Below are 22,474 nucleotides of genomic sequence, written 5' to 3'. Positions count from 1 at the left end.
TCTCCCATGAAAAATGTGCAGTGGCTCTGGAAAGAGGATAATCTCTGCCCCTGCTTGTCAGAAGAGGATAATCTCTGTCCTTCTTGTAGCATGTTAAAAGGTACTCAGTAACTTGGGCATCGCTTGGCACGGTGGTGCTGTTGCTGGGGGGGGGCTCTGGAGCTGCCCCATCCTCCCGCGGCCGCCCGGTGCTCCGGCGCGCTCTGCACCCGCTTCTCCCCTTATTCCTACGGGTTTCAGAAAGTTACGGGTCCGTCACGTCCCAGCCCGCCGCCTTCTCTGCCAAAAATGAGGGAAGAAAAGGGGATTTTTTGGACTCGGGCCCCAGCGACGTGCAGTCACTGCGTTTCATTGATTTAAAAGATGACATCAGGCAATAATTCCCCAAGACCCCTAAGTAGGCGAGGTTAACACTAATCTTGCTGGCTTAAAAAGAAGGTTAAAAAAATAATAAGTAACAATTTGATTTGAAATAAACCTTTCTGAAGAAATCACAGTAAACAAAATCTGTTTGCCTAAGGAAACCCTCCTAGCAATCAGCTAGTAACACAACTGCTTGTGCTAATGAACCCAAAGCTGTTAATGTGGTTTCTTCAGTTAAATTGATTCATGAATTTTGAAGAGAACATTATCTAATGAATTTTCTTTGAATAGAAAGCAATTAAAAGGACAAATCAGTCTGATTAACCCCAAAGTCACCCTACTGCCACAAATGGTGTACAGTTTGAAATTATATCATAAAAAACTAGAGCAGATTTGCTATCTCTTTGCCCTCTACTAATCCATGTAAATTAATGAACAACAAAGTTAATTTCTTTGATGACCCTTTTCTCGTATCACCTGGATTATGCTGATGTTTAATTTGCTTAATGTTATAATAAAGACTAAACAGATTTTTTCAATGAAGTGATTATCATTCCCTTCAGTTAAGAAGTGATTTTTATTATTTAACACACACATAATGCTGTATGGGTTTCCTTTAAGAACAAAATCACATTTCGGTATGTTCCTATGTAACGTAATCAATGTCTTTTTTGACAACTAAAGAAAGAAAATGTTTTTAATCAGTTTGTTTCTTTGCCAAAGCAGGAGACTGAAACTGTCAGCTGGGGGAAGGGGTCTCTTTTCCTTTTTTTCTCCTTTTTTCTTTTTTTTTTTTTTGTTCACCAGCTCACTCCTCTCAGTAAGTTATTCACTAGTTAGATCTTCAAAGCTTTTACAAGTGCCTTGGAAGAGCAATAGGTGTTCAACCCAACTAAAATCCAAACGCGACTATCGGTTTTCCTTTTGTGAAATAATCCTGGGATGGGAAGGTAAAACCCTGAGATGCAGAAGAAAGCTGGTCCTAATGCATTTGCTTATTCATTATTTCAGCAATTGGAACACTTAGAAGCAATTTGCTGGTGAATTAAAATTAAAATAATGGAAGATACATTATTATTTTTTTTCAGAGCCCTCTATCATTAAGGATGTGCCGTACATTCAAGGTCACAGCTAGTCCTTACATTTTGTAATGTCTGCAATGCTGAGCAGTAGCTTGGGGGTCTCGACTATAAAATGCAGTCAGCCAGGATAATACCGAGTCCGCTGGCTCTAGGGCTTCTTCTGCCGCGTGTCCCAGCTGAAGTTGGAAATTAGCTGGAGATGCGAGGGCTTTGTAAAATAGGTAGAGCCGGTTATTTCTTCCCTTTTTAATTTGACTCTATGCTAATTTATACTCTGCCAATTTAATGGAAAAACCACATTGTATGAGTTAACAGGATAATTGTACTTGAAGCAAATTAAAAATATAGGAAAATCAAAGCCTTAAATCCTTTTTTATAGTGATCGGTTACTTGAAGCACTCTTTCTAATAATCATGTATTTAAATGTAGTAATATAGGATACAATAACAGGACACTGCATCGGGGCTGTTTAAATTTAAATTAGAAAGCTGCTATTGAGACTCTGCTTTGCGTTGGCTTTTTGAATATTTCATCTTGGTTTTTTTCAGCCATGCATACGAACAGTGCTCGCTTCGTCTTCTTTGCAGATTCGTTCACCAGACAAGTGTTGTGGACCTTGTTGAGAGACGTGAAGTTTGGAGAGGCCGTTTCCTACAAGCAATTAGCAGTCCTCGCAGGCAACAGCAGAGCAGCGAGAGCGGTGGGAGGAGCGATGAGGAGCAATCCTGTAAGTTCATGTCAACTTTTAAATAAAGTTGATGGAAGATGGTGGATTTAGAGAGCTTTGCGGGCTAAATGTCATTAGATTAAATTTATCTGCTATGAAAACTGGTCTACCATGAGTAATAAGGTCAGTAAGTGTTTTTAATCAGCAATAATGCACAACCCAGTTTAATGTGATTTATTCCCTACCATTTATGGCATTAGATTTGAAAGAGAAACACTTCTTTTAATTCATCAGTCTCTACGCATTTTGTTGCTCTCAAACTTTCTTAGGTATTCTTGGGTGAGGGAAGTCTTTTATCGCCCGACACGGACCTCATTTTGGCAGGGTGTGAGTAGCTTCGGTTGTGTTAACAGCAGTCCATCCTCTCTGGCATGGATATGTTTCTGAAAATGGGAAGAGGAGGGATTTTAAATCAAGTAGGTACACGTTTGAATCAGATCCCTAATTGTCAATATGGTTTTTCCAATACGGTTTTTTCCCCTGTGCGCTCCAAACCAGCTGTAAATGGCATTTCTCCATTGGATACAGGTGAGTTGCCTGAATTTGAACCAATGGGAGGGAGTAGCCCTCCAGGTTAGTTAGGCCTGTGGATTTTGGAAAAAACAGTTGTGTTATAGTACTTGGCCTCTGTCTGTCTTCCCAGTAATTACCTCTCCCTCTGAGTTGTCCAGGATTAGATTTCCAGATGCATTCGTGCACCCGCATCGCCCTGACGGGCGTGAGTGGAGTTGGTGGGGGTCAGCGGGTCGTGTCTCGTAGCGCGGCTGGGTTCGCAGCCCGTTCGAGCAGCCCCGTCCTGAACCGGAGGGTTTCGGGGCTGCAGTGGAGGTACCCGCGCTGCCCGAGGGGGACGAGGCGGTTCGGGGGGCTCGGGCGCACGGGTGGGCACGTCCCGCGTGGGACTGGTGCTGCAGCCGGCTGGCAAAGGCAAGGAGGAGCTGGTAATGCGAACGCCGCTGCGTCTGTCTTTACACCTTCGTTCCCTTGCTACGTGCCTTTAAAAAAAATAAAAAACTTTGATTTCTGTTAATATCACCGTGGCCTTTTTAGCCATTCTTCCACATATTTTCCCTCATTAGCACTCGCCCTGAGCAACACGTGTCTTTCCATACCCGAACTCCTCTCCTTTTCTCCGGCGTTATACCTGCCGTAATCTTTGACCTCCTGGGTTGGTTTTCCATTCAGTCCTCTCAGTATTTTCTTTAATAAGGTACATATGAGACTGTAACATGTAGTTGCAAAGTGGGTTAGAAAAATCTGTTTTTCTACAGCCGGTGGCTTTACATACAGAAATAATAAAGGTGAGGGGGGTTCGCAGTGCCACATATTATCTTTGTATTTCACCTCATTCATAATATCAACCTGCATATTATGCGTAGTCAACCTGCATACCGTGGTTTGTGGGTCTGAAGGGCCATGTAAAGATTTATACGGGAAATATGAGAAACATAGCGAATAGGTGCTCGCACTGAAGTGCAAAAGGACTATGTGTGTGTTTGCATGTGGAATATGCGTGAAATTACAGATTAACTACAGGAGATGCATAGCGATAAAAATGTGTTTTGGAATGGGCAGGGCTCTCGTTACAGTACTGATTTCTTTTTTTTTTATCGTCAGCTTTCTGTTATGAAATATTGGGGTGGTATTATATTAATATAGCTCTTTTTCCCTAAAGCTATGCATTATTATCTATAATATGCTTAAAAATTTTCTGCTGGCGACAGAAAGCACTGCGGCCATAGTATGGGATGGGAAATAACAATAGTAAGATAGGACCCCATTTAAAAAAAATTTGCCGTAGCTTTGCTGTATATTTTCAGAACTATTTTCATCCTTCCTCACAGGGGAAAAAGCAGGAATTTTCACACCACAACCTGCTGTTACCGCTACTTTGGATGCTGCTGCTCCACTGCAGCCTGAGGGCAAAGCTGGGTACATTTCTAGGCGATAGCAATTACATATCCTTTTGCACAACACTGTATTGTTATTCTTTGAGAACTGTTTCCTGTAGGTTTGCATTGTATTGCCTTATCTTAATGTACACCATATTATATTGGAAAGCATTCCATCATATTAAAATAGTTTGTATTGTCAAGTACAATACAGTGTATTGACGAAACGTAGCTTTATACTGCTTATATGAACTGTTTCATAGGAAAATCTGATAGACACTTAAAATATCAGGCTGTACTTCTTTATTGAGCTTAGAAGCTTAAAGCCATTAGACATTATGTGAGTTTCTATGGTAGTGTGCTACCTGCGTAGAATTGCAGGATACCCGTGAACCTTGTACGTATATAAACACACTTGCAGTCTGTTTATCAGATGAGATATTGAGCTTTGAATCTAACTAAACAGTTCATTAAACCGAACACGTCATCTGGACTGCAGCATCATTAACGTATCAGCGCAGAATGCAAAGAGCTGTGGTGTTAACAACTGCTACACCTGCAACGTGAGCTCTAGGATATAAATACTGGTTTTGAGGAGCAATTGCTTCGAAATTATTGCAGAAATGTGATGTTTTGTTAAGCAGCAGATTAGTGATTTTTGTTCACAGGAGGGAAGCTGAAACTAGTGAATGCTTTTATTGCGAATGTGAAATAAAAGTGAATGCTTCTATTAATGATTGCTGCAGAAGCTATGCAAAATAGCAAAATCATAGTATGTTTGCACCTTGAGATGCTTCCTATGATTAAAGGACTAAATTATAAATGTGATGACTAAATCATAAACATGATTTAATGAGGATCGTAATAACAGTAAAAATGAGCGTTTGAAATAAACCCGAGCCTGGCGTTGCATTGTTCCTCAAACGTGTTGATAAAATTGCGAATCTTGGCTTTCTCCACAAAATACCAGAACATTTCTTCCTTCTACAAATCAAGGGTTGGTCTTTAATTTTGGTAGTGTGCATTCCACAGGTTTCCCTTTGTAGTTGGGTTGCTTCACATAATTCATACGATGACCTTCAACTTTATGAGAAGGTGGAATAGGTGCCAGCAGCAGCTGAAAGATGCGACATCTTTGCCTCAATTTATGCCAAGGACATGATGGGGATGGCTCACCTTTTGCAAGAGAAACTTCAAATAGTTTACTGTGGTTCACATTGATTGCAAGGTCTGTGGTCCTCAAAGGGAACCCATAAAGTTCAATTAAAAATCTCATTAGACTAGTATAGGAGGATCAAAAAGAAATCATAGAGACTCATGGGAAATGGTGAATGTTGGGCTGATTAGTCCAAGGCCATCCTAAATGACTGTTCTGTGCCTTAAATAAGACGTCTTCAGCGGTCTGTTAATGGCAGTCATAGCTGCACACGTTGGTTTTTATATTCTCTCCAATTGCGTTATTGTTTAGGCTAAAGCCCACCTAAGTGTACAACTGGGTGCTAGTATCGATCTCTCCTAAGTCAAGGATATTATTCAGCCAAAATGTTTTAAACATTGGAGAGCGGAAGGAGTAATCGTGCATTTATGAGAAGATTGTGAAGTATGGATTTGAAACGTTGTGGACACCTAAAACTACTTGTGCATTAATTCCTTCAGTGGCTGGCAATAACCCGGGACACGTGCTGGGTGACATTGCGGTATTTGTTTCTGTCGGGGAAGAGGGGGAGAAAAAGCAATAGGACACGAGGAAACAGCAAGATTATTTTTTGCTAAGTGTGATTGTTGTTGTATTTACAACGTGGTATTTCAGCCGTTTCCGTTACGGCCTGGCTGATCGGGTTTTGACAGTTTGGCAGTTTCTGGAGGTCTCCAGCCCATCAGCAGTATAATGGGACGGTTGGGTTTCCGTTGCCTCAAATTGAAAACTCTTAACGAGCGGAGCGCCGCGGCGGAGCACCGCTCCGCTCCGTCCTCAGACGGAATTTGCTAAATGCAGTTCAAAGGCGATCGATACCTTGTGCAGGGAGTTTTTTTCCCCACCTTTTTGCTAAACAAACGCATTATCGAGGAGTTAGTTTATTCACAGATTGCCACGAGCGTTAATGACCGCCCGAGTCTTGTTCTGCCAGTCACCCAGATGGCTGTTGATAAAGATTTAGCATCATGTTCTGAGTGTCAGGGCTGTCAGTAGTGCTGAACCATTTGACCAGAAGAAAAAACGCACAGGGAGCTATTGATTACAGCTTCTCAGTGTCACTTGTTCACCAGGATTTAGGTATTGATGAGGCTGCGAGTGAAAACAAGCTCTTTCCCTTGTGGGCCTCTACCCAGAAGAACAAAAGCGAAGTTGGAGAAAATATTCAGCTGGTGCCCGAATCAGAGGGACTCCGTTATTGATCCGAGGGCCCCTTCATGTTATTTGTGTTGGAGACAAATCTATGGGTTTGGAAGTTTTATAGCGTTTGAGGTAGGGTCTGTGTAAGTGATGGATTCATGTATTAGATGAATTAGATTTCACAGCATGAAGATTTCAGCGGAGCTATAATATTATGAGCTGCTTGGTTATTGATAAAAATTACATTAAATGTAGCTGAGGCATTAAAGCTTCAGACTAGGGTAGTACTCCCTCTAAAATGTCCTTAGGGCCCTAATAAATTTTAGCAGGTTTAATTATTTTAGTAGTCTGAAAGTTGTCACCACAATTAAGCCAAACTGAAGCAATATTCAATATTTTTAAATTACAGCGCTGATACAGCCTTTGTACTGCCTTTTCTTTTACATCCGACGCTATGGAGGGTGACATACAGGCGCTTGCGTGTGTTAGGACAAACTCGGTATGAAATTCTTTATTTCGGGCATGGCAAAAGCAACATTTATTTCACACCCTCCTCTTGCTTGATGGTAAGCGGCTCAGCGTTTGTGAATGGGTCCTCCACCGACCCGGGGATAATCCAAGCCCTGGCGTGACCTGCCAGCTCACGCCACCTGAAAATAAAGTCCTTTTTTTTCCTCCACTTGGGCACGCATTCCATCTTCTCGCATAGTTTAACAGGAGAAGTCATCAACTTACCTCCCTGACAAAATTCCCCCAGTACATGGACCCCCCCGGTTCGAGTCTCTTTGCACCATGTGAGCGGCAGCAGGGAACCGGCTCAGAAAAAGGTTTTGGCCCCTGTCCGTAGCAAGATTTATAGCCTTACCATCAAAATATGCTGATTTACTGTATATATTTTTAAAGAATTGCTAATTAACCTTGGAGATTTTTTACAGTTTATTGTTATGGCTTGTTATGGCTTTGTCACTCAAGAAAATCTGCCTGCAGTAACTTGTGCACACGGATTGTAAAAGACGGAGAAATCCCAAAACAGAGCAACACTTGCAAAAAACAACTTCTTTAAGGAAGTCATAAACAAAGCGCGGGATGGTTTTTTAGAGTAAAGATTTTATTGGTACTCACTGGAGTTGTCACGGATGCATAATTCACTTGTGGCATTGCCAACTCCAAATAAAGCAGCTATTATAAGCATTTTTTATTAAACCTTGATTAACAATAAGCACCTATGTGTATTCCCGTCTAATGTGATAGCCTGTGGGCTGAGGTTGAGATTTTAAATTTCAGCCATTGAAATTGCTTGACAAAACCAGAAGAACCCCCCAAAAAACCCCGATTTATAAAGGTCTGTCCAGTAGTTGTTCAGCTGCTTTGGGGTTTGCCCGTCCCAGACTCAAATATGAGCACAGCTTGAACTGTACTGAAATAACTGTTAAATGGGATTAAAATAAGTCAGTGTAAAGTACATCATTTGTCTGTGTGTCTATATATAAATAAATTATACTTTTTGACTTAAAATATCCAAATTTTTGAAAACTGCACTTCTTAGTGAGTTATTGTTTTCACAGCTATATCGTTGCAATTGAATTACTATGCAGTTACCAAAACACATACGGCGTGATTAGAGATGATGTATTGCACTTTTTATGGTGTGTACTTCAACTATGATAATCACCTGTAATAAAAAATAAGAAAAAAAGCGTTTATGTACTTCTCTACATTATCAGTCTATTCTGTAACTTCTTGCATTGATTTTTCAGAATCCGTGACATTTGGCTATAAATGATACAAAGTAGAAGGCACGAGGAAAAAAGTTCTTAAATTGGTTAGGTGTGAATTAAATCTCTCCTGTTGTAGGTTTTAAAAATTCACAACCCATTTTGGATTGACTGGCTGTTAAATAATAAATAGCGCCTTGTTCTTACATAGAATTTTTCAGCAGTGCACGTAGAGGTGCTATAGCGAGAGGAGGAGATCTGCCGAGGGAGCTGGGGCTCGGGAAGCTCGCTCCTCAGCGGTCTGTTTTTTTTCCAGAAATACGTCCTCTTCTAATCCCGGGACGACGATTAAGAGTCGTCCTGTACCGCCTTGCTGTCCTCGTGTGCGTTTTGGGTCTGCGAGGCATCGTCACCCACCCTGGGCATTGGAGGGGGCTGGCGCGGGGCAGGAGAATCCGCTTCTTGCAGAGAAGTTTTTCTTACGTGGGATTTAATACGTCGGGTTTCCCCTTTTAAGGCTTTACGTCATTCTTATGTACTCAAATTTCTCCTAATACTTGCTTTTCCCAAAGAATTGGGTTGGTCCCGGGCACGGCCGGGACTCCGTCAGCGTGCTCTGTATCGTGGCTACTCCGGCCCCGGTCCCTGCGAGCCCGGTGGCGGACGATTCCTGGTTTAGCGGTGGATTTATGGGCACCTTCCCCAGCCGCCGATCCCCTTTGCCTCACCCTTTGCTCCCTTCCTTTTTTTTGTGTGTGTGTGTGTTTCGCAGATCCCAATTATAATACCGTGCCACAGGGTGATTTGCAGCAGCGGGCAGAGCGGCAACTACGGAGGAGGAAACCTTCTGAAAGAGTGGCTTTTGTCGCACGAGAAGCTCCAGAAAGAGAAGTTAGCATATTGATGCAGCTCAGCCACGGCTGCTAACCAGCCAAGACGTACAACCGCGGATACTTGGCTTATAACAAGCTCTCAGAGCACCCGGCAGAATTCAGAAAAATGGTAAATATTTGAGTGACATATAAATATAATGCAACATCCGAAGTGAAATGTGTGGTGGCACCGCTATATTAAAAAAGCGGGATGCGTCCTGGGGGATGCAGCTCGTCTGCCCTTTCTTGTTTTTACATTTTACAGCAGAATGACTACAGCGGTCCAGGCCTGTTGTGCGTGGATTTTGTTCCCATCTCCAGTCCTGTTTTGTTCTATTTTTAATGTCCATTAAAGCAGGGATAAGGGAGCGGGAGGGACGCGGCAAATGTGAGGTGCAAGCCTCCCCCCGAGGAAGCAGCTGGCTGGTCCCTGCCAGCCTCCCGCCCGGGACTCCCCTCGCCTCTTCGGTGCCTGAAACGGTGTTTTAGTGGACAGGAGTTAAGGGAGCACATTGAGATGCGTTCCAAAGCCGGCGGCTATGGAATTGCTCGTTCCCGGCTTTTCTTTTCGGATCGCGAGAGGTGGGACTAAAAATTTTTGCCTTTGTGAATGGTGCAAAAGGCGGGTGGAAGAGAAGCTGCTGGCAAATTGTACGAGAGGTCTGTTTTAAATAAGCAGTTTGATTAGCGCAACTGGGGCAAAATACTGAGGAGCTCATCATAGTTGCGTCTTTATCAGCAGCATGTTTGCTTTTATCTTTTGGTTTTTTTCCTTTAGATTTTTGCATTTCTCTGTTACGTGAAGCTTTATTTCCCATGGTCTCTCTGTAGAAGGATTCAAGTATTCAAGAGATGTTAAGGCTAAATTTTGAGGTGGTTTAAGTAGGGTTCTCTGCAAGTACGAGCCACCAGAAGCTGAAATTTTCAGTATGGGAATCGTAAATTGTAACATGGAAATACTGATTTTTTTATGTGTTTTATCATATTTTCATAGATGTCTCTTTAGAAAGGCCATTGCTAACCAAGAAATTATTGTGTTACGATGCGTTAGTTAATATAGTATTATTGATACCTCAGAATTACTTCAATAAAAAAACTGCTTTGCATGTACGAGTGTCTTTGTGTATGTTTGTAAATAAAACACAGTATATGATATATGGAGAAAATAAACTATACCCAACTGTACAATATAAAGCTGTATTTTTATCAAGGGTTTCTGGTGGCAATATAAACCACGAAAGCAAAGCTCAAGTGGTTTGTACGTGTCACCAGAACCCCGAGATAAAAATATAGCCTTATAATATGTACAGTTTGGGCGTTTGGTTTTTTTGTTTTTTGTTTTTTTTTTTATATAATCCATGCTACCCACAAAAGAACGCGGCAGCAAACGTAAACTTTAACCTTTCTCTCTTTGACACCCCTTGCTGCTTTCCTTCAGGTATTTGCTTGAAAAAGGGGGACGCACCTGTCTTTTTTTTTTTTTTTTTTTTTTTTTTTTTTTTGCAGGTACGGGGGCTGCGACCGCCGGAGTTCGAGGCCTCCTGACGCCTTTCCGAGGCAGCCAGCAGCCAACCTGGTTTTTTTTTTTTTTTTTTTTTTTTTTTTAGCAAAATCGTGTTGCGGCTGAGAGTTTCTGCGGGGGGCGCGGGCAGGGCCGGGCAGGGCGGCCGCGCTGCCCCCGCGCCGCCCAACAGAGGGCGCCGTGGTGCTGGGCACGGGGCGGCGGCCGCCGCGCCTCCCGCCGCGGGTCCGGGGGTCCGGCCGGGGGTCCGGGGGGGAGCTGGGGCAACGGGGGGTGCCCCCCACCCCGACACACACACACGCTCACACACACACCCCCCCAGGGGTTCGCTGCGCGGCCGGCTGCTGGGGCTGCAGTGCTGTGCGACTTGCAATTCACAGAAATAGATCGTTAACATCCCCCCCCCCAAAAAAAAAAAATTTAAAAAAGTCTATATATCTCTATATCTATAAAGAATGCCCGGCCGCGGCGCTGCCCTCTGCCCGTGGAAGGCCGCGGGAACGAAGTCAGGAGTCCCAGCGCCCATCTCCGTCCGCCGTGGGGAGAAAAAACACCAAAGAGAGGAGGACCGAGGCGCTGGCAGAGGACGGCTCCGCGCTTTTTCCCCGGAATTGGGCTCCTCCGAGCTCCCCGGTTCCCTCCCGCTCCGGCTGGCAGTGCTTTGAACCGCTGACATTGAGACACTGTGCAGCCAGGCACGACAGCTGGCTCTGCGGCAGCTAATACCAACACATGCTGGTTTAGCCCATTTCCAGAGACTAAGATAATGAAAGATTCAAAAATAATATTTGTTTTGGCGGAACTACATCTATAATGAAATAGATGTCCTTGACCACGGAAGAAACTGAATTTTGCAGCGGGTCATTCTCCCTCCCCCCCCCCCCCCCCCCCTTTTTTCTCCTCCGTACAAAACAGGCTCTGCAGCCAGTCTAAGGCCAATAGAAATATTTTCGAAGGACTATGTTGTATTTCCTGCATCAGATTTACAGCAGAATTGCAGCTACACTGGTTGTACTGTTTTACGCCGGAATGAAAAATGCAGATTACATCCTATGTATCAAGACCAAATGGGAAAGGGCCCCAGGCTTAAGGATTGTTACAGATCACTTTCATGCAAGCGGAGTTTGCAACGTAATGAGCTCATACTGGAAGCATCTTAAACAGAAAACCGATTCATTGTAGCGGTAGGGACATTTTTAGATATGTGCCCAGATTTTCTTCTCTCATGCAACCAATTCGTTTGGAATTAGAGGAATTAGTCATCTGATCAGGGCGAGACAGATTTGGCCCATAAAGTTTCCATTTCATTTTTCTAAGCAGTTCTCAAGCAGCAGGCACTTTTTAAGTGGTACTTGATATTTGCTGTATCAGTTGAATAAGGAGCGGTGACGTAGTTGGTAAGACAGTACTACCACTTTCCAAATGATATTAAGTTATAGATGAGGAGCAGTAATTTTAAACACTTGTTTCTCTTAACATCACAGATCGTCATTTCTCCTAGAAATATCACAGATTGTTACTTTTAATCATTGTTCCCCGATGTTCTACCAAATTTTAAAATTGTAATATTTATGGTATGTATTGCACCCAGGTCAAAGGATAGGCTGGGTATTAAAATGTTTATTTATTGTGTGAGGTGGTGCTGAAGACCTGCTGCTTTAAAGAAAAATGCAATAAAAGAAGAAACCTTTAGAAAGATTGCTTAAAATCTTAAAGCGCAGTAATCCAAGGGGAGTCCTGTAAGATTTATGTACTATTTCAAGAGTAATTTCTCAGTAAGAATCTTATAGGAATGTAAAAATCCTCAAAGAATTGCATTTACAGATTTAATTGTAATTCCTTTTATATTCTTACAGAAATTGAATAGAAATATCGTTCAAAGGCTTTTCTGTCAAACTCCCCTGCCCTTGCTGAGTGGCTGTACCCTCTGCTCCGTGCTACTGTGGCCGGCTTTAAAAACAATGGAAAATATTACTGACAGTACCCTCACTTGCCGTTAAAGCCGACAGGATATTTCAGTTACATTGATGTGCAAATACAGCTTGTCAAAGGGCTGTGTGCTATTTTTGTTTCAAATAGCATGCGTAGGGTATGAGTAACAAATAAATATGCTTAATTTGTGCCTTGAAAAAGGAGCGGTTTTCCCAATTTTTCTCTTTTTTTTTCTTTTTCTTTTTTTTTTTTTTTTTTTCCAGAAGACCTGCCCTAGCAAAACCTTTAATCTCTCCCTGTCCTTAAGTCTGGGATTTCCAGATGATTGGCTTTTAATATCGCTATTTTTATGGCGCCCCATTTTTAGCGAGGAGCAAATCCGATTTTTTTTTTTGCCCCCCCCCCTAGTGTTCAAAACACATTTTTCTCCCCAAGTTATTATTAGAGGGGGAGTGAGGAGGGGCACCCTTGGCCCCATCACTGCAGACTGAAGGTTGAGGGAGGGAAGCCACCTCCATTTCACTCCTCCCCGGTCCGGGGGGGATGCGGCGATGGAGGGCGAGCTCTCCCCCCTCCCCGAGCCTGATCCAGACCAGCCCCCGGCCCGTGTGAAGTAACGTGCGGGTGGCAGCCGAAAGCGGGGGCCGGGGGCCGGAGGAGCTGCCGGGTGGGCGGCACAGCCTGCCCGGAGCCGGCGGCAGCGGTGGACGATGGGTCTGGGCTCCATCACCGGCGGGGCGAGATGCGGTAGCTGGACCGCAAGGTGAAAATTGACGTGAGCGCGGGGCGCTGGCAGCGCCTTGGGTTGATGAAAGGATATTGTTAGCAAGCCTTTAACGGTTCTCATTAATGGCTGGCTTGGGTGGGTGGGGTTTTTTCACTGAAAAAAGCCAGAAGACAAAAATTCCACCTGGGCAGTAATTAAGATCGATCCCGTACAGTACGTTTAGTTATCAGTTTTTTAAAACCTCTTTAAGTGCCTTACTTAGTTGTTTTAAACAGGGCTTTTTATTTGTTGCAGTGAGTAGTCCTTGAGCGTGGCAGAGGGCTGCGAGGAGCACCGGGGACTCTTCCTGGGCTCTTCTCCTTAACCAAGCTTCATCTAACCTGCAGAAAAACGGGTGCCGGTCCATCACCTCCACCCCGGCCATGGATGCTGCGAGGTGCCAGGGCAGCACACGGAGCCCGTCGATCTGGACCCGTGCTGGCATTACCTAAGGTATGTCATCTGAGGTGGCATTGCTCTTCTTTTGCTGAAATTATTGCTGCAAATCGCATACGGGTACTGTGGAGTTAAAAAGCTGAGCTCTTGCTCGCTAAGTTGACATGGGCTCAACAAGCGAGGAAGCTGAGGGTCGAGCCCCGAGCGGGGGGCTCTGCCCAGCCCGGCCCCGGGCAGCCCTCGAGGATGGGGGTCACCCCAAGTTAGGTACCAGCCGAGGTTGGACCGGCTGAAAGAGGCGGTGTTTAATTAAAATAACCCTCAGCGTGAGCCCAAGGGTGGAACTCGTGGTAGTTACTGAGAAAAACAGCTGCAACCCTTTTACGTAAGGAAGAGCAACCTTGCGATGATGTAATTTTCACTTTCCAGTGAACGCCGAGATGACCTAATTCCGTACGGAAAACTTGCGTCTCAGTTCAAAGTAGGCCGCTTGAGTCATTCCGTGATTCGGATCCGAGCTCACCCGCGCAGCGCGGCTCGGCTGAGCCCTCGGCAGCACCCTCTTAAAGCCATGGACGGAGTACGAGGGCAGGACACCGGGAGTGGGAATCCCGAGTGTTTTTTCATCCAGGCCTGACTTAAATCGTTAAAACTCCGGCAAGCAGAAGGAAAAAAACATCGCATTTCCATTGGTGCACACTGTGATGTTTTGAAAAATTATTGCTTTTGTTTATTGACCTTGCTATCATGGCTGAGCTTTCCTAGGAAGTTTGATGTTGATTGTAGCCCAGAATTTTCAAAAGTGCAAGCCTCGAACATGGTCCTTATTTCTGCTTTTATGAAGCAAACACATTTTATATGCTTTTGAAACTACCATCAGCATGATGCCTAAATGCAGGTTTAATTTTAGGGGGCAATGGGCAAGCAGCAGCCTTTCAATAGTTAAAATAACTGGTACAATGAAATGATTTCCTCGTAATGCCCAGCTTTGTTCTTTCTGAACAAAATGCTCGCAAGCAAAATTTGATCACAAAACCATTTTATCTTTTTAGTTATAGGTATTCTTCTCATAAGAGACCTGGGGTAGCACTTCTCCCGAAGTGTGCGTGCTCTGGAGTTTCTGTAGGTAAAGCCATCAAGAGATTTAGAGGTTTTTAAGCATTCATGGAATATTGCAGCCGTGAGCTGTTGTACCGAATCATCGACACACGGAGTTAAAACGACGCCATAACAAACTTTGTGTTCTCCAGCCGGAATACGGGTAATGCCTGAGCAATCAGCTGGGATGGCTGGAAAGCAATCGGCTGTACCCGTCCCCCCTTTCCCCTTTGACTGGGTTGCGTTTCCCGGAGCCCTCCCGGGTCCCCGGCCAGCTCGCGCTGCCCGTGGCGGAATGAAGGGGAGCGGGCAGCAGTCATGAGCGGAGGAGAGGTGATCCGACAGGCCACCGCCGTAATTCCCAGGAAAACAGGAGCGATCACGTCCCGCGCTGCGGTCCCGGCCCTCGCCCTCGGCAGCCGGCGTGACGCCAGCGCAGTCGCGTCGTGCGGCCAAAGGGCTCGGTCAGGACTGCGCGCCAAGGAAAGAGAGACAAAATGCCTTTTGTTTTACCTAGAACCTGCAGAAAGTTGTCCTTAGCACGGCCTCTTGGGCCGAGCTGCTACAGCTGTTGTAAAGGCTTTCTGAAACACAGCCTTATTTCGTATAAATTAGTTTGGAGGGAGAAGACCGTGTGTGTTGGGACCCCTCTTTGTGAGAAGCTGTGACCAAACCTCCAGCCAACGCCAGATTTCCACCGATGGGAGGGGTTATTTGGGCTGGGGTGGGTTTTGTAACCATTTATCCAAATAGCATCATCTTAAATGCCCTGCTGAGCGGGTCGGAAGATTAACTACCATTAGCAAAGCGGAGATACAACCACTTCAGAAGGCACAACAGCACCATACATGCAGTTTGGAGCAGGACCAGCAGGTGTAGGTTGGTAGAGAGGATCTCGACCTCTACCTATCAAAATGTCCTCTTTTTGATAGGACACCCAATTCCTGTTCTCGGGGCTATTGGCCTTGTTATTTTCTCTCTGACCCTGGCAGTAGGGCCAGGCAAGCGAGGAGGATGAACCCCGGCCCCTTGCAGCAGCTGTGATGGACGGCCAAATATAAAACTATTCTGATTTTTATCTATAAAATGACATCAGTATGTTGCATAGATTCATCCTTGCAGTAGACGTCAGACACCAAAAAAATTTGACAGGTACACGGGATAGCTGAAGGCAAAGGAGCCGGTGCGTGGTTGCACGGTGGTAATACCGAGGTAGCAGACAGAGCAGGTACTGACCTCACCGTACAAATAATGGAAGGTGAGTGTCCACTCCTGTATCACAGGCTGAGAAACCTCCCATACAAAGAATTAATTCTGCAGAAAGGTATCTTTAATGTGGCCAAAACCAAACCGGGAAGTAAAAGCAAAAATTGAAATGAAACCGGTATATTGTTCATAAAAGTCGCTTCAACTACCGCCGATGCGTTTTGCAGCAGAGGTTATTGTGCAAATGCAATCAAGTGCAAAAAGGATGGCACCAGAATGAAGTTTGAACCTCCAAGTATCGCTTGAATTGGAGATCACCTCTGTAGCTGCAGGAGCAGCACCGGGAGGCTGCAAACTAAAGAAATGTTTGTACACTCCAGCAACTATTTTACAGCACATTTGTCCTCTAAAATGAGCAGACTAAACCCATCCTGAGTTATTGAAGAAATCACTGTTTTGAGAACGAGCAGACCGTTAATTGACCGGTTTCTTGTCCCCAGCTCGGTAATCAGTCTTCCCATACTGCTGCTCCTGATGACCAGCAAACTGTCTCCAACCTTCTGGTTGTCAAGAAAATTGTGACAAGGCAAATGTCAGATCATGTGGAGCCTCCTGAATTTTTTGACCCCTTCAATCTGTTTTCCAACCTGGGTATGGTAAAGAAGCTGTGTTGGACTAATTGGTTGTCTCTCTTCTCCAGGCAGTGGATAAAGTCCAGGTACATAATCTGACTGTTTTAGATGAGCAGCATCCTCTCTTTCACAGTCTTACGTCCTTATGTCAACCGCTGCAGGATTGCGCTGGAAAAGTTCTTTTTTTGCCAAAACTGGAGCAGAAGATGTTGAGGTCCTACAGCGTTTTATCTGCTGGGGTTTCTGTGCAGCTGGTTTGAGCAGTGCACAACGGAGGCTGCAGCGTATGTATGACACTTGCAGAAAAAAAATTCTGATTCATCTTCACCAAAACACAAACTATTGCAGCTGCCGGGAGGAAACGATAGCTTGAAAATGTTGCACTACCATTTTTTGTTTCAACCAATGCGCTAGGCTTTGAGGTGGAATACTCTGTATTTGAAATGACCTACATAACCATTGATCTTGATTTCATTAAATTGCGCTGCTCTGTGCTCAGTAGCTGTTATCCTGGACAGTTGTTTTCTTGGGCTTTCTCTTAGTTTGTTTCTTGCCGTTGGCAGTAAAACAATATGGGAATTGTGGAGTTAGATATGCTTTTTAAACCATAGAGACCATTTTCTGTGGGAAACTGGGAAAATTCTGTTTGGGAACTATTGGGGAAAACTCTCTGAAAATTCAGATTCCAGTCCTCATTCCAATGTCAAGTAGCTTATTTTTTTTCTTTTGGAAAGCAAAAGCAGATTAATAGCATTGGTTTCAGAAGGAAATTTTACTGGTTTTGAACGGCTCTTGCCATTTGCCTAGGATTTGGGGGTACAGCAGAACCCTGGGGAAGAGCACCCAAAACTCATGGAGAGCAGCAAAAGTTTTTCAAGTGATTGCTCATTTATGGAGGTTCAATAAGCAGCCTGTTAAGCACTCCAGTTGGAGCGCGTTACTTTTCCTACATACTTCTGCCAACTGTAGTATTTGATTGTCAGCAATCAATCAAACTTGAATTTGGTGATCTGGGGAGGAATTAAAATATAGAGCCTTACATGCTAAGAGGCAGCAGTGCTGGGTAAAACTGGCTGGAAACCTCGGAGCCAAATTGTCCCCAGACTTCAGAAAATGGTGCGTTGTAGTAGTCGTGCGTTGCTGGCTGCCTTTTGCCATTTAATGCTTGCAGACGTGGGCCTTTGCGTGGGGATAAGTAATACCTAAAGTAATAGGAAGTGTCCTATCTCTGCATTCACCGGTAGGCTCCATCCCCGTGGTGAACATCCTCATGGACCCCGTGCAAGTTCCTTACCCGTGGCTGGAGGTCCAAAGGCGCCGGCACCGCGGCAGGACACCGCGGGAGGTGGAGGCTCGCGTCTTGATGTCGGCTTCTGACGACAACGAGCCAAACGTGACGCAAACCACTGCTCCGGATGACCGAGTAATAGCGGTTCCTGTCCACGGCAAGGTGGTGCAGAGCCAAACCCACGGCCCGCGGCTGGAGGACTCTGTTTCGGGTGACAAGGAGGTAGATGCCACCGTCTCCGGCCAAGTCGTTTGCCGAGATGCTGCACGGCGCCGCGCGGCGGGTCGGTCGGCGCGGGTACCGGGTGACACACGTCCAGAAGAGGGAAGGAGCAGGAGGGAACGTCAGGGACACGCTCCGGAGCTCCGTCCCACCGGCGCGGCAGCAGGAACCACTCTGTAGCTGCAGTCGCTTTTTCACAGGTACCGAACTCATGGTCTCTCTTTGGATGCGTTTGCAGCGACTTATATGTAAATAATAAAAGCCCTGTGCGTTCCTCTCTTTGTAAGGATTGTACGTATGCTTATGCAAATGCAGATGGTAATTGCACACAGCCCTCTGGCTGCTGGTGAGCTGCCAGTGTCACCCTCCCTGTCAAAAGGCTTGTGCATCACGGCTTTAAAGGGGGGGCTACTGAGAGAGAGCACAGGGGAGGGGGAAAGGATCTGCAGTAACGAACTGGAAAACCTCATATTTTACCTGAGAATACCGCAAAACTCGTCTAACCCTCCTTTACAAACACAGCGGAACTTTTCTGAGCGTACAGTCCAAATTATTCCTACACTGCATTTTCGTTTAAGCATTAAAATTCAAGGTCTAAATACGTAGTTTGAAATTGGAGATGAGTATATGCACATTGCAAATGTAGATATATCTTGCTGAGTACACAGCCCATAAAATATGTAGTATAAGATCACTCATTTATTTAAAGACGCTTTTTACTTCAGATGGAAAATGACACAAATCTAAATATTACAATGCAAAGTAATGTGTAACTGTCTGTATGTTATAGCCTTAACACTATACTTTTGATGCAGAAGAGATATAGCAGCTGCACTTTAATTTCAAGCAAATTGATCCCAGATGTAAATGTTGTTTTGTTCCATGGAAGATAGTGCACAGGTAAAGCAAATATCATTGGTTTATAGTCCAACAGAGTGTTGCAACAGGATCCAGCCTCTTCTGCCTGGGCACACATAAAAGCCTGGTGGCTGCGACAGAGTAGGATGCCTGAAAAGGATACCGTAAAAAGAGATAGCTTTGCTTTTTACCCTTTAAGAATACAACCACCTGTGATCTAAGTAGCTGTTTTGAAGCCAGGAAAGCTTCTTGGTTTGTCAATTGTCCTGCAGGCAAAATCTAAATTTGACTTGTTTTCCATTTCTTTCGCTTCACATTTTGTAGAAGCATTTTTTCTCCCACCGTATTTATGTTTGGCATAAAAGAAAAAAACCCGCTATATTTACTGACTCAGTAAGCCACTCCTTTCAAAGTAAAAATAATAGTAGTAATTGTGCTTCACTTTGCCTGGAGATACCCCAACGTCAGTGGCACCATGGGCAATGTATAAACAGCGTAATAGTTTCTTTATCATCCCCTGCATATAGAGGATGGCAAAGTCCAAATATCCTGCTGTCATATCTCTTCTTTTGAACAACAAGATTTTTTATTTTTTGTAAAATACAGCAATCTGCTTGTCCAAGGAGGAGAAACCCACACAAGCCACTTATCCCATTGCTGCTTCCCAGTACCAGAGCTCAACCAAGCACAGCTCCCGGAGCTCAGTAAACTCATCCAGAGGTAAGAGAAGATCCTTCAGGTCGATTATTTCTCATTTTTTCAAATCGGAGATGTAGGACTATTTTACCTGTGTGGGATCTGGCCGTGCAATCTTTTTCTGTACAGGCTGGCTGTTGGGTGCAGAAAACCTAATAGCACATCGGCACTGCTGGTTCGGAAAGGGGCTGGTCTCAGCCCGCACCAAGTGATGGTTATTCTGCAGGCTGGCTCGAATAGGGGTGGCAGCGATGCCCTTCACCTCTCATGACAACTTTCCACTTCTGTATAGCTCCCCGGTTTTTTTTCCATCCTTCTGCGAGCTGGATTACTCGTAGCCAGTGTTTCCTGCTTTTATTTTCTATCGCTTTTAGGTCAGGTCTGCACATGCATTTATTCTGGCTTCATGAAGGCTGTGATTTAGTTAAATTGGAGGGATACTGTGTTTGGATGCTTCTAAATCAGTATGGTTTGAATTGATGTTTAACTGATTGAAGTTAAACATTTGAGAGCTCCTCTGCTTGATAGCTATGCTGATTTAACTTTATTTCCTTCTGTATCAGTTCAGGCAAATCAGTGCACAAGTTGTGCACTGGATGCATTGCCTGTCAAATCCCAAAATATCTGAATAAAGGTATGTATAACATATATAAAGGTGTTACTGAAGGGCAGGTACTAGACAAAACTGTGGCACTTCTGCACAGCAAATATATTTTTCCCCATACAGCGCAGGGAATCGACAGAATCTGTCACAGATGTGGATAAGATGTGTACAACCTTATGTAGCAACTTCTGCAAGTATTTAGCAGTAAGACATATTGACCGTATTCTGAAGTCCTTACTCAGACGAAACCTGCCCAGAGGTCAATGCGAATCTCGATTAATCGATTTATTCAGAAACAACTCACTGTTTCTGTATGGTTTTGAAGCATATACGTTTGATCAGAATACAAAATTAGAATTAAAATCAGGCCAGGACATGGGAAGACACGGAGAATGTTTGTCCGTGTGAACGAAGGGTGTTGCAGAGAAGGAAATGTTAGTTTTTCGGCGGCGGTGGGTTACAGGAGGAGGCTGGGGCGGGAGCGGGGACGAGGATGCGTTTGCTGAGAGGGGGTCTCGGCGTACACTCAGCCCCGGCTGCTTGACAGAGCTGCTGTATAATAACAGGGCACTTACCTCAAATCATAGGTTGTGAAAACTGACATTTCCATTCAAATTACTCCAACAGCCAACTGTTCCCCGGTGCAACTTCTTCTGTAAGTGACACGGTGACAGTGATCCAGGAATTTAACTTGCTGTTGTCTCATTCCAAGTGGAATTATGAAGTTTGTGACATGCATTAGGAGGATGGCTCCAGGTCGCAGCCGGTGCTTTGTGTGTCTGTGCGATTAATCACAGGTTGAGCGCGGAGCCCGGGAAGTTTTGTCAGCTCAGGATAGCTGTCCCTGCTGTGAGCCACCTCTTACTGACTCCTCTCCTCCTTGTTTCCCATTGTCTGAGAGAAAAGCTACCACTCCACTGAAGTTTTCCTGGCACCTCCTGGTTCCCTGAGATTTTTTTTAAGTCTTTCTCTTTAATTATGGTGGGCAGATCATCTGTTCTTGACACATGAGTGCCTGGTGGCCACGTTGCTGTGCTCCCTCCTCTCCTCGGGGATGCCTCTTGGATTCTTCTTTTTTTTTTTTTTTTTCCCCACAACTTGACTTTCATTGCAAGTTACCTTTTAAATTTCTGTCTAACCTTTTAAGCAGGAAGCCTTTTCTGTTCATAAAACAAGCCAGCAGGTTTTGTGATTTGAGGTGTTTGCCATATACAGGCTGAAATTGCATGTAATTTTTGCCCAACTTTACTTTTGTATTACATAGTCAAACGTAAAACCCCTTTGTTTTGTTGTACTCTGCAACAGATATCGCCAAACTGGCTTTGGCTTCGGCATTTGGTGCCGGAGCCAAAGCATTTGACAGTGAATTACCTGCCTGTGCCTCAGAGGCTCCTGGACAGCAAATCTCCACCGATCTGCTGCCGCTGATGAGCAAGGCAGCAAAACTCAAGGTGGGTCCCTTGTACGCCGTGGGGGCACCTTGCAGAAGAGGGTCCCAGGACCCATCCAACGGTCAGGCTGGTACGGCCCCATGGAGCTGGGAGAGATCGGGACATGGTTGGGGTCAGGCTCTGGGCCCCCTTGTTCTGCCCCATTCCTCTGCGGAGAAGCTGGATGAGGACATGGATCCTACACACCTTGAGAACCAAAACCAGCAATGGCTCTGGGCCCCAGTCGTAGATCTGAACATCCTTGAGCTCAAAAACCTTCCCCGTCTGGATCTCAACCTGGCTTACGGGCATCTTCCCTCAAAACTCATTTTTGTAACTTGATAACCAGCAAATACATCAATCAGTTATTAAGGAAAATGTAATTATGAAATCATGTTTATCTACACTTCTTTGAGAAAAACTAGGCCTCATTATTGCTATCACAGTCAGAAGACTAATTAATGTCAAGTTTTTACAGTGAATTCATCACCTCCTTGGACAGGAAGCAACTCTAACCATATTTTGCAGAAAAGCTTTCAGAAGAAGAAAAAATATAGTGTGTGCTAAGTGTCTGTGAGTCATAGGCTTCACTGCCCGACAACAGATGTCAATAAACCAAATACACTGACTGTTGATTCAGCAGCGTGCACCATCCATGAATGAAGACATTCTGTTAAATTAAGATTATTGCATCATGTTAAATTTCAAATTAAATCCTTGTAGAAATATTGCATCTCAAATGCTCTGCAAAATGATGTATAACCAATATGCTCAGAGGTCCGTTATTAGGGATATATATGTTATCCTGGAATATCAGAGTACTCAAAGCTTACATTTT

General features: G+C 44.5%; 1 protein-coding gene across 5 annotated transcripts in view; it reads left to right on the top strand.

The window, feature by feature from the left end:
• Positions 1 to 22,474, top strand: part of MGMT (O-6-methylguanine-DNA methyltransferase) — a 204,758-nt gene that overhangs the window by 159,583 nt on the left and 22,701 nt on the right. For 2 of the 5 annotated variants that reach the window (XM_030030019.2, XM_030030020.2), the window contains exons 5-6: positions 2,033 to 2,172; positions 8,887 to 10,096. In XM_030030019.2, coding sequence (XP_029885879.1) covers positions 2,033 to 2,172; positions 8,887 to 9,018 — 272 coding nt within the window. In that variant the 3' untranslated portion in view covers positions 9,019 to 10,096. Of the gene's footprint in view, positions 1 to 2,032; positions 2,173 to 2,670; positions 2,701 to 8,886; positions 10,097 to 13,461; positions 13,660 to 17,782; positions 18,249 to 19,512; positions 19,627 to 22,474 lie in introns of those variants that run through there. The other 3 variants (XR_005933535.1, XM_041127289.1, XM_041127288.1) reach the window with 3 other exon arrangements.

Source organism: Aquila chrysaetos, chromosome 11 (genome assembly GCF_900496995.4).
Source record: "Aquila chrysaetos chrysaetos chromosome 11, bAquChr1.4, whole genome shotgun sequence".
NCBI classification, from domain to species: Eukaryota; Metazoa; Chordata; class Aves; order Accipitriformes; family Accipitridae; genus Aquila; species Aquila chrysaetos.
The sequence above is the reverse complement of the archived record's forward strand: the minus strand, read 5'-3'. Positions and strand labels throughout refer to the sequence as shown.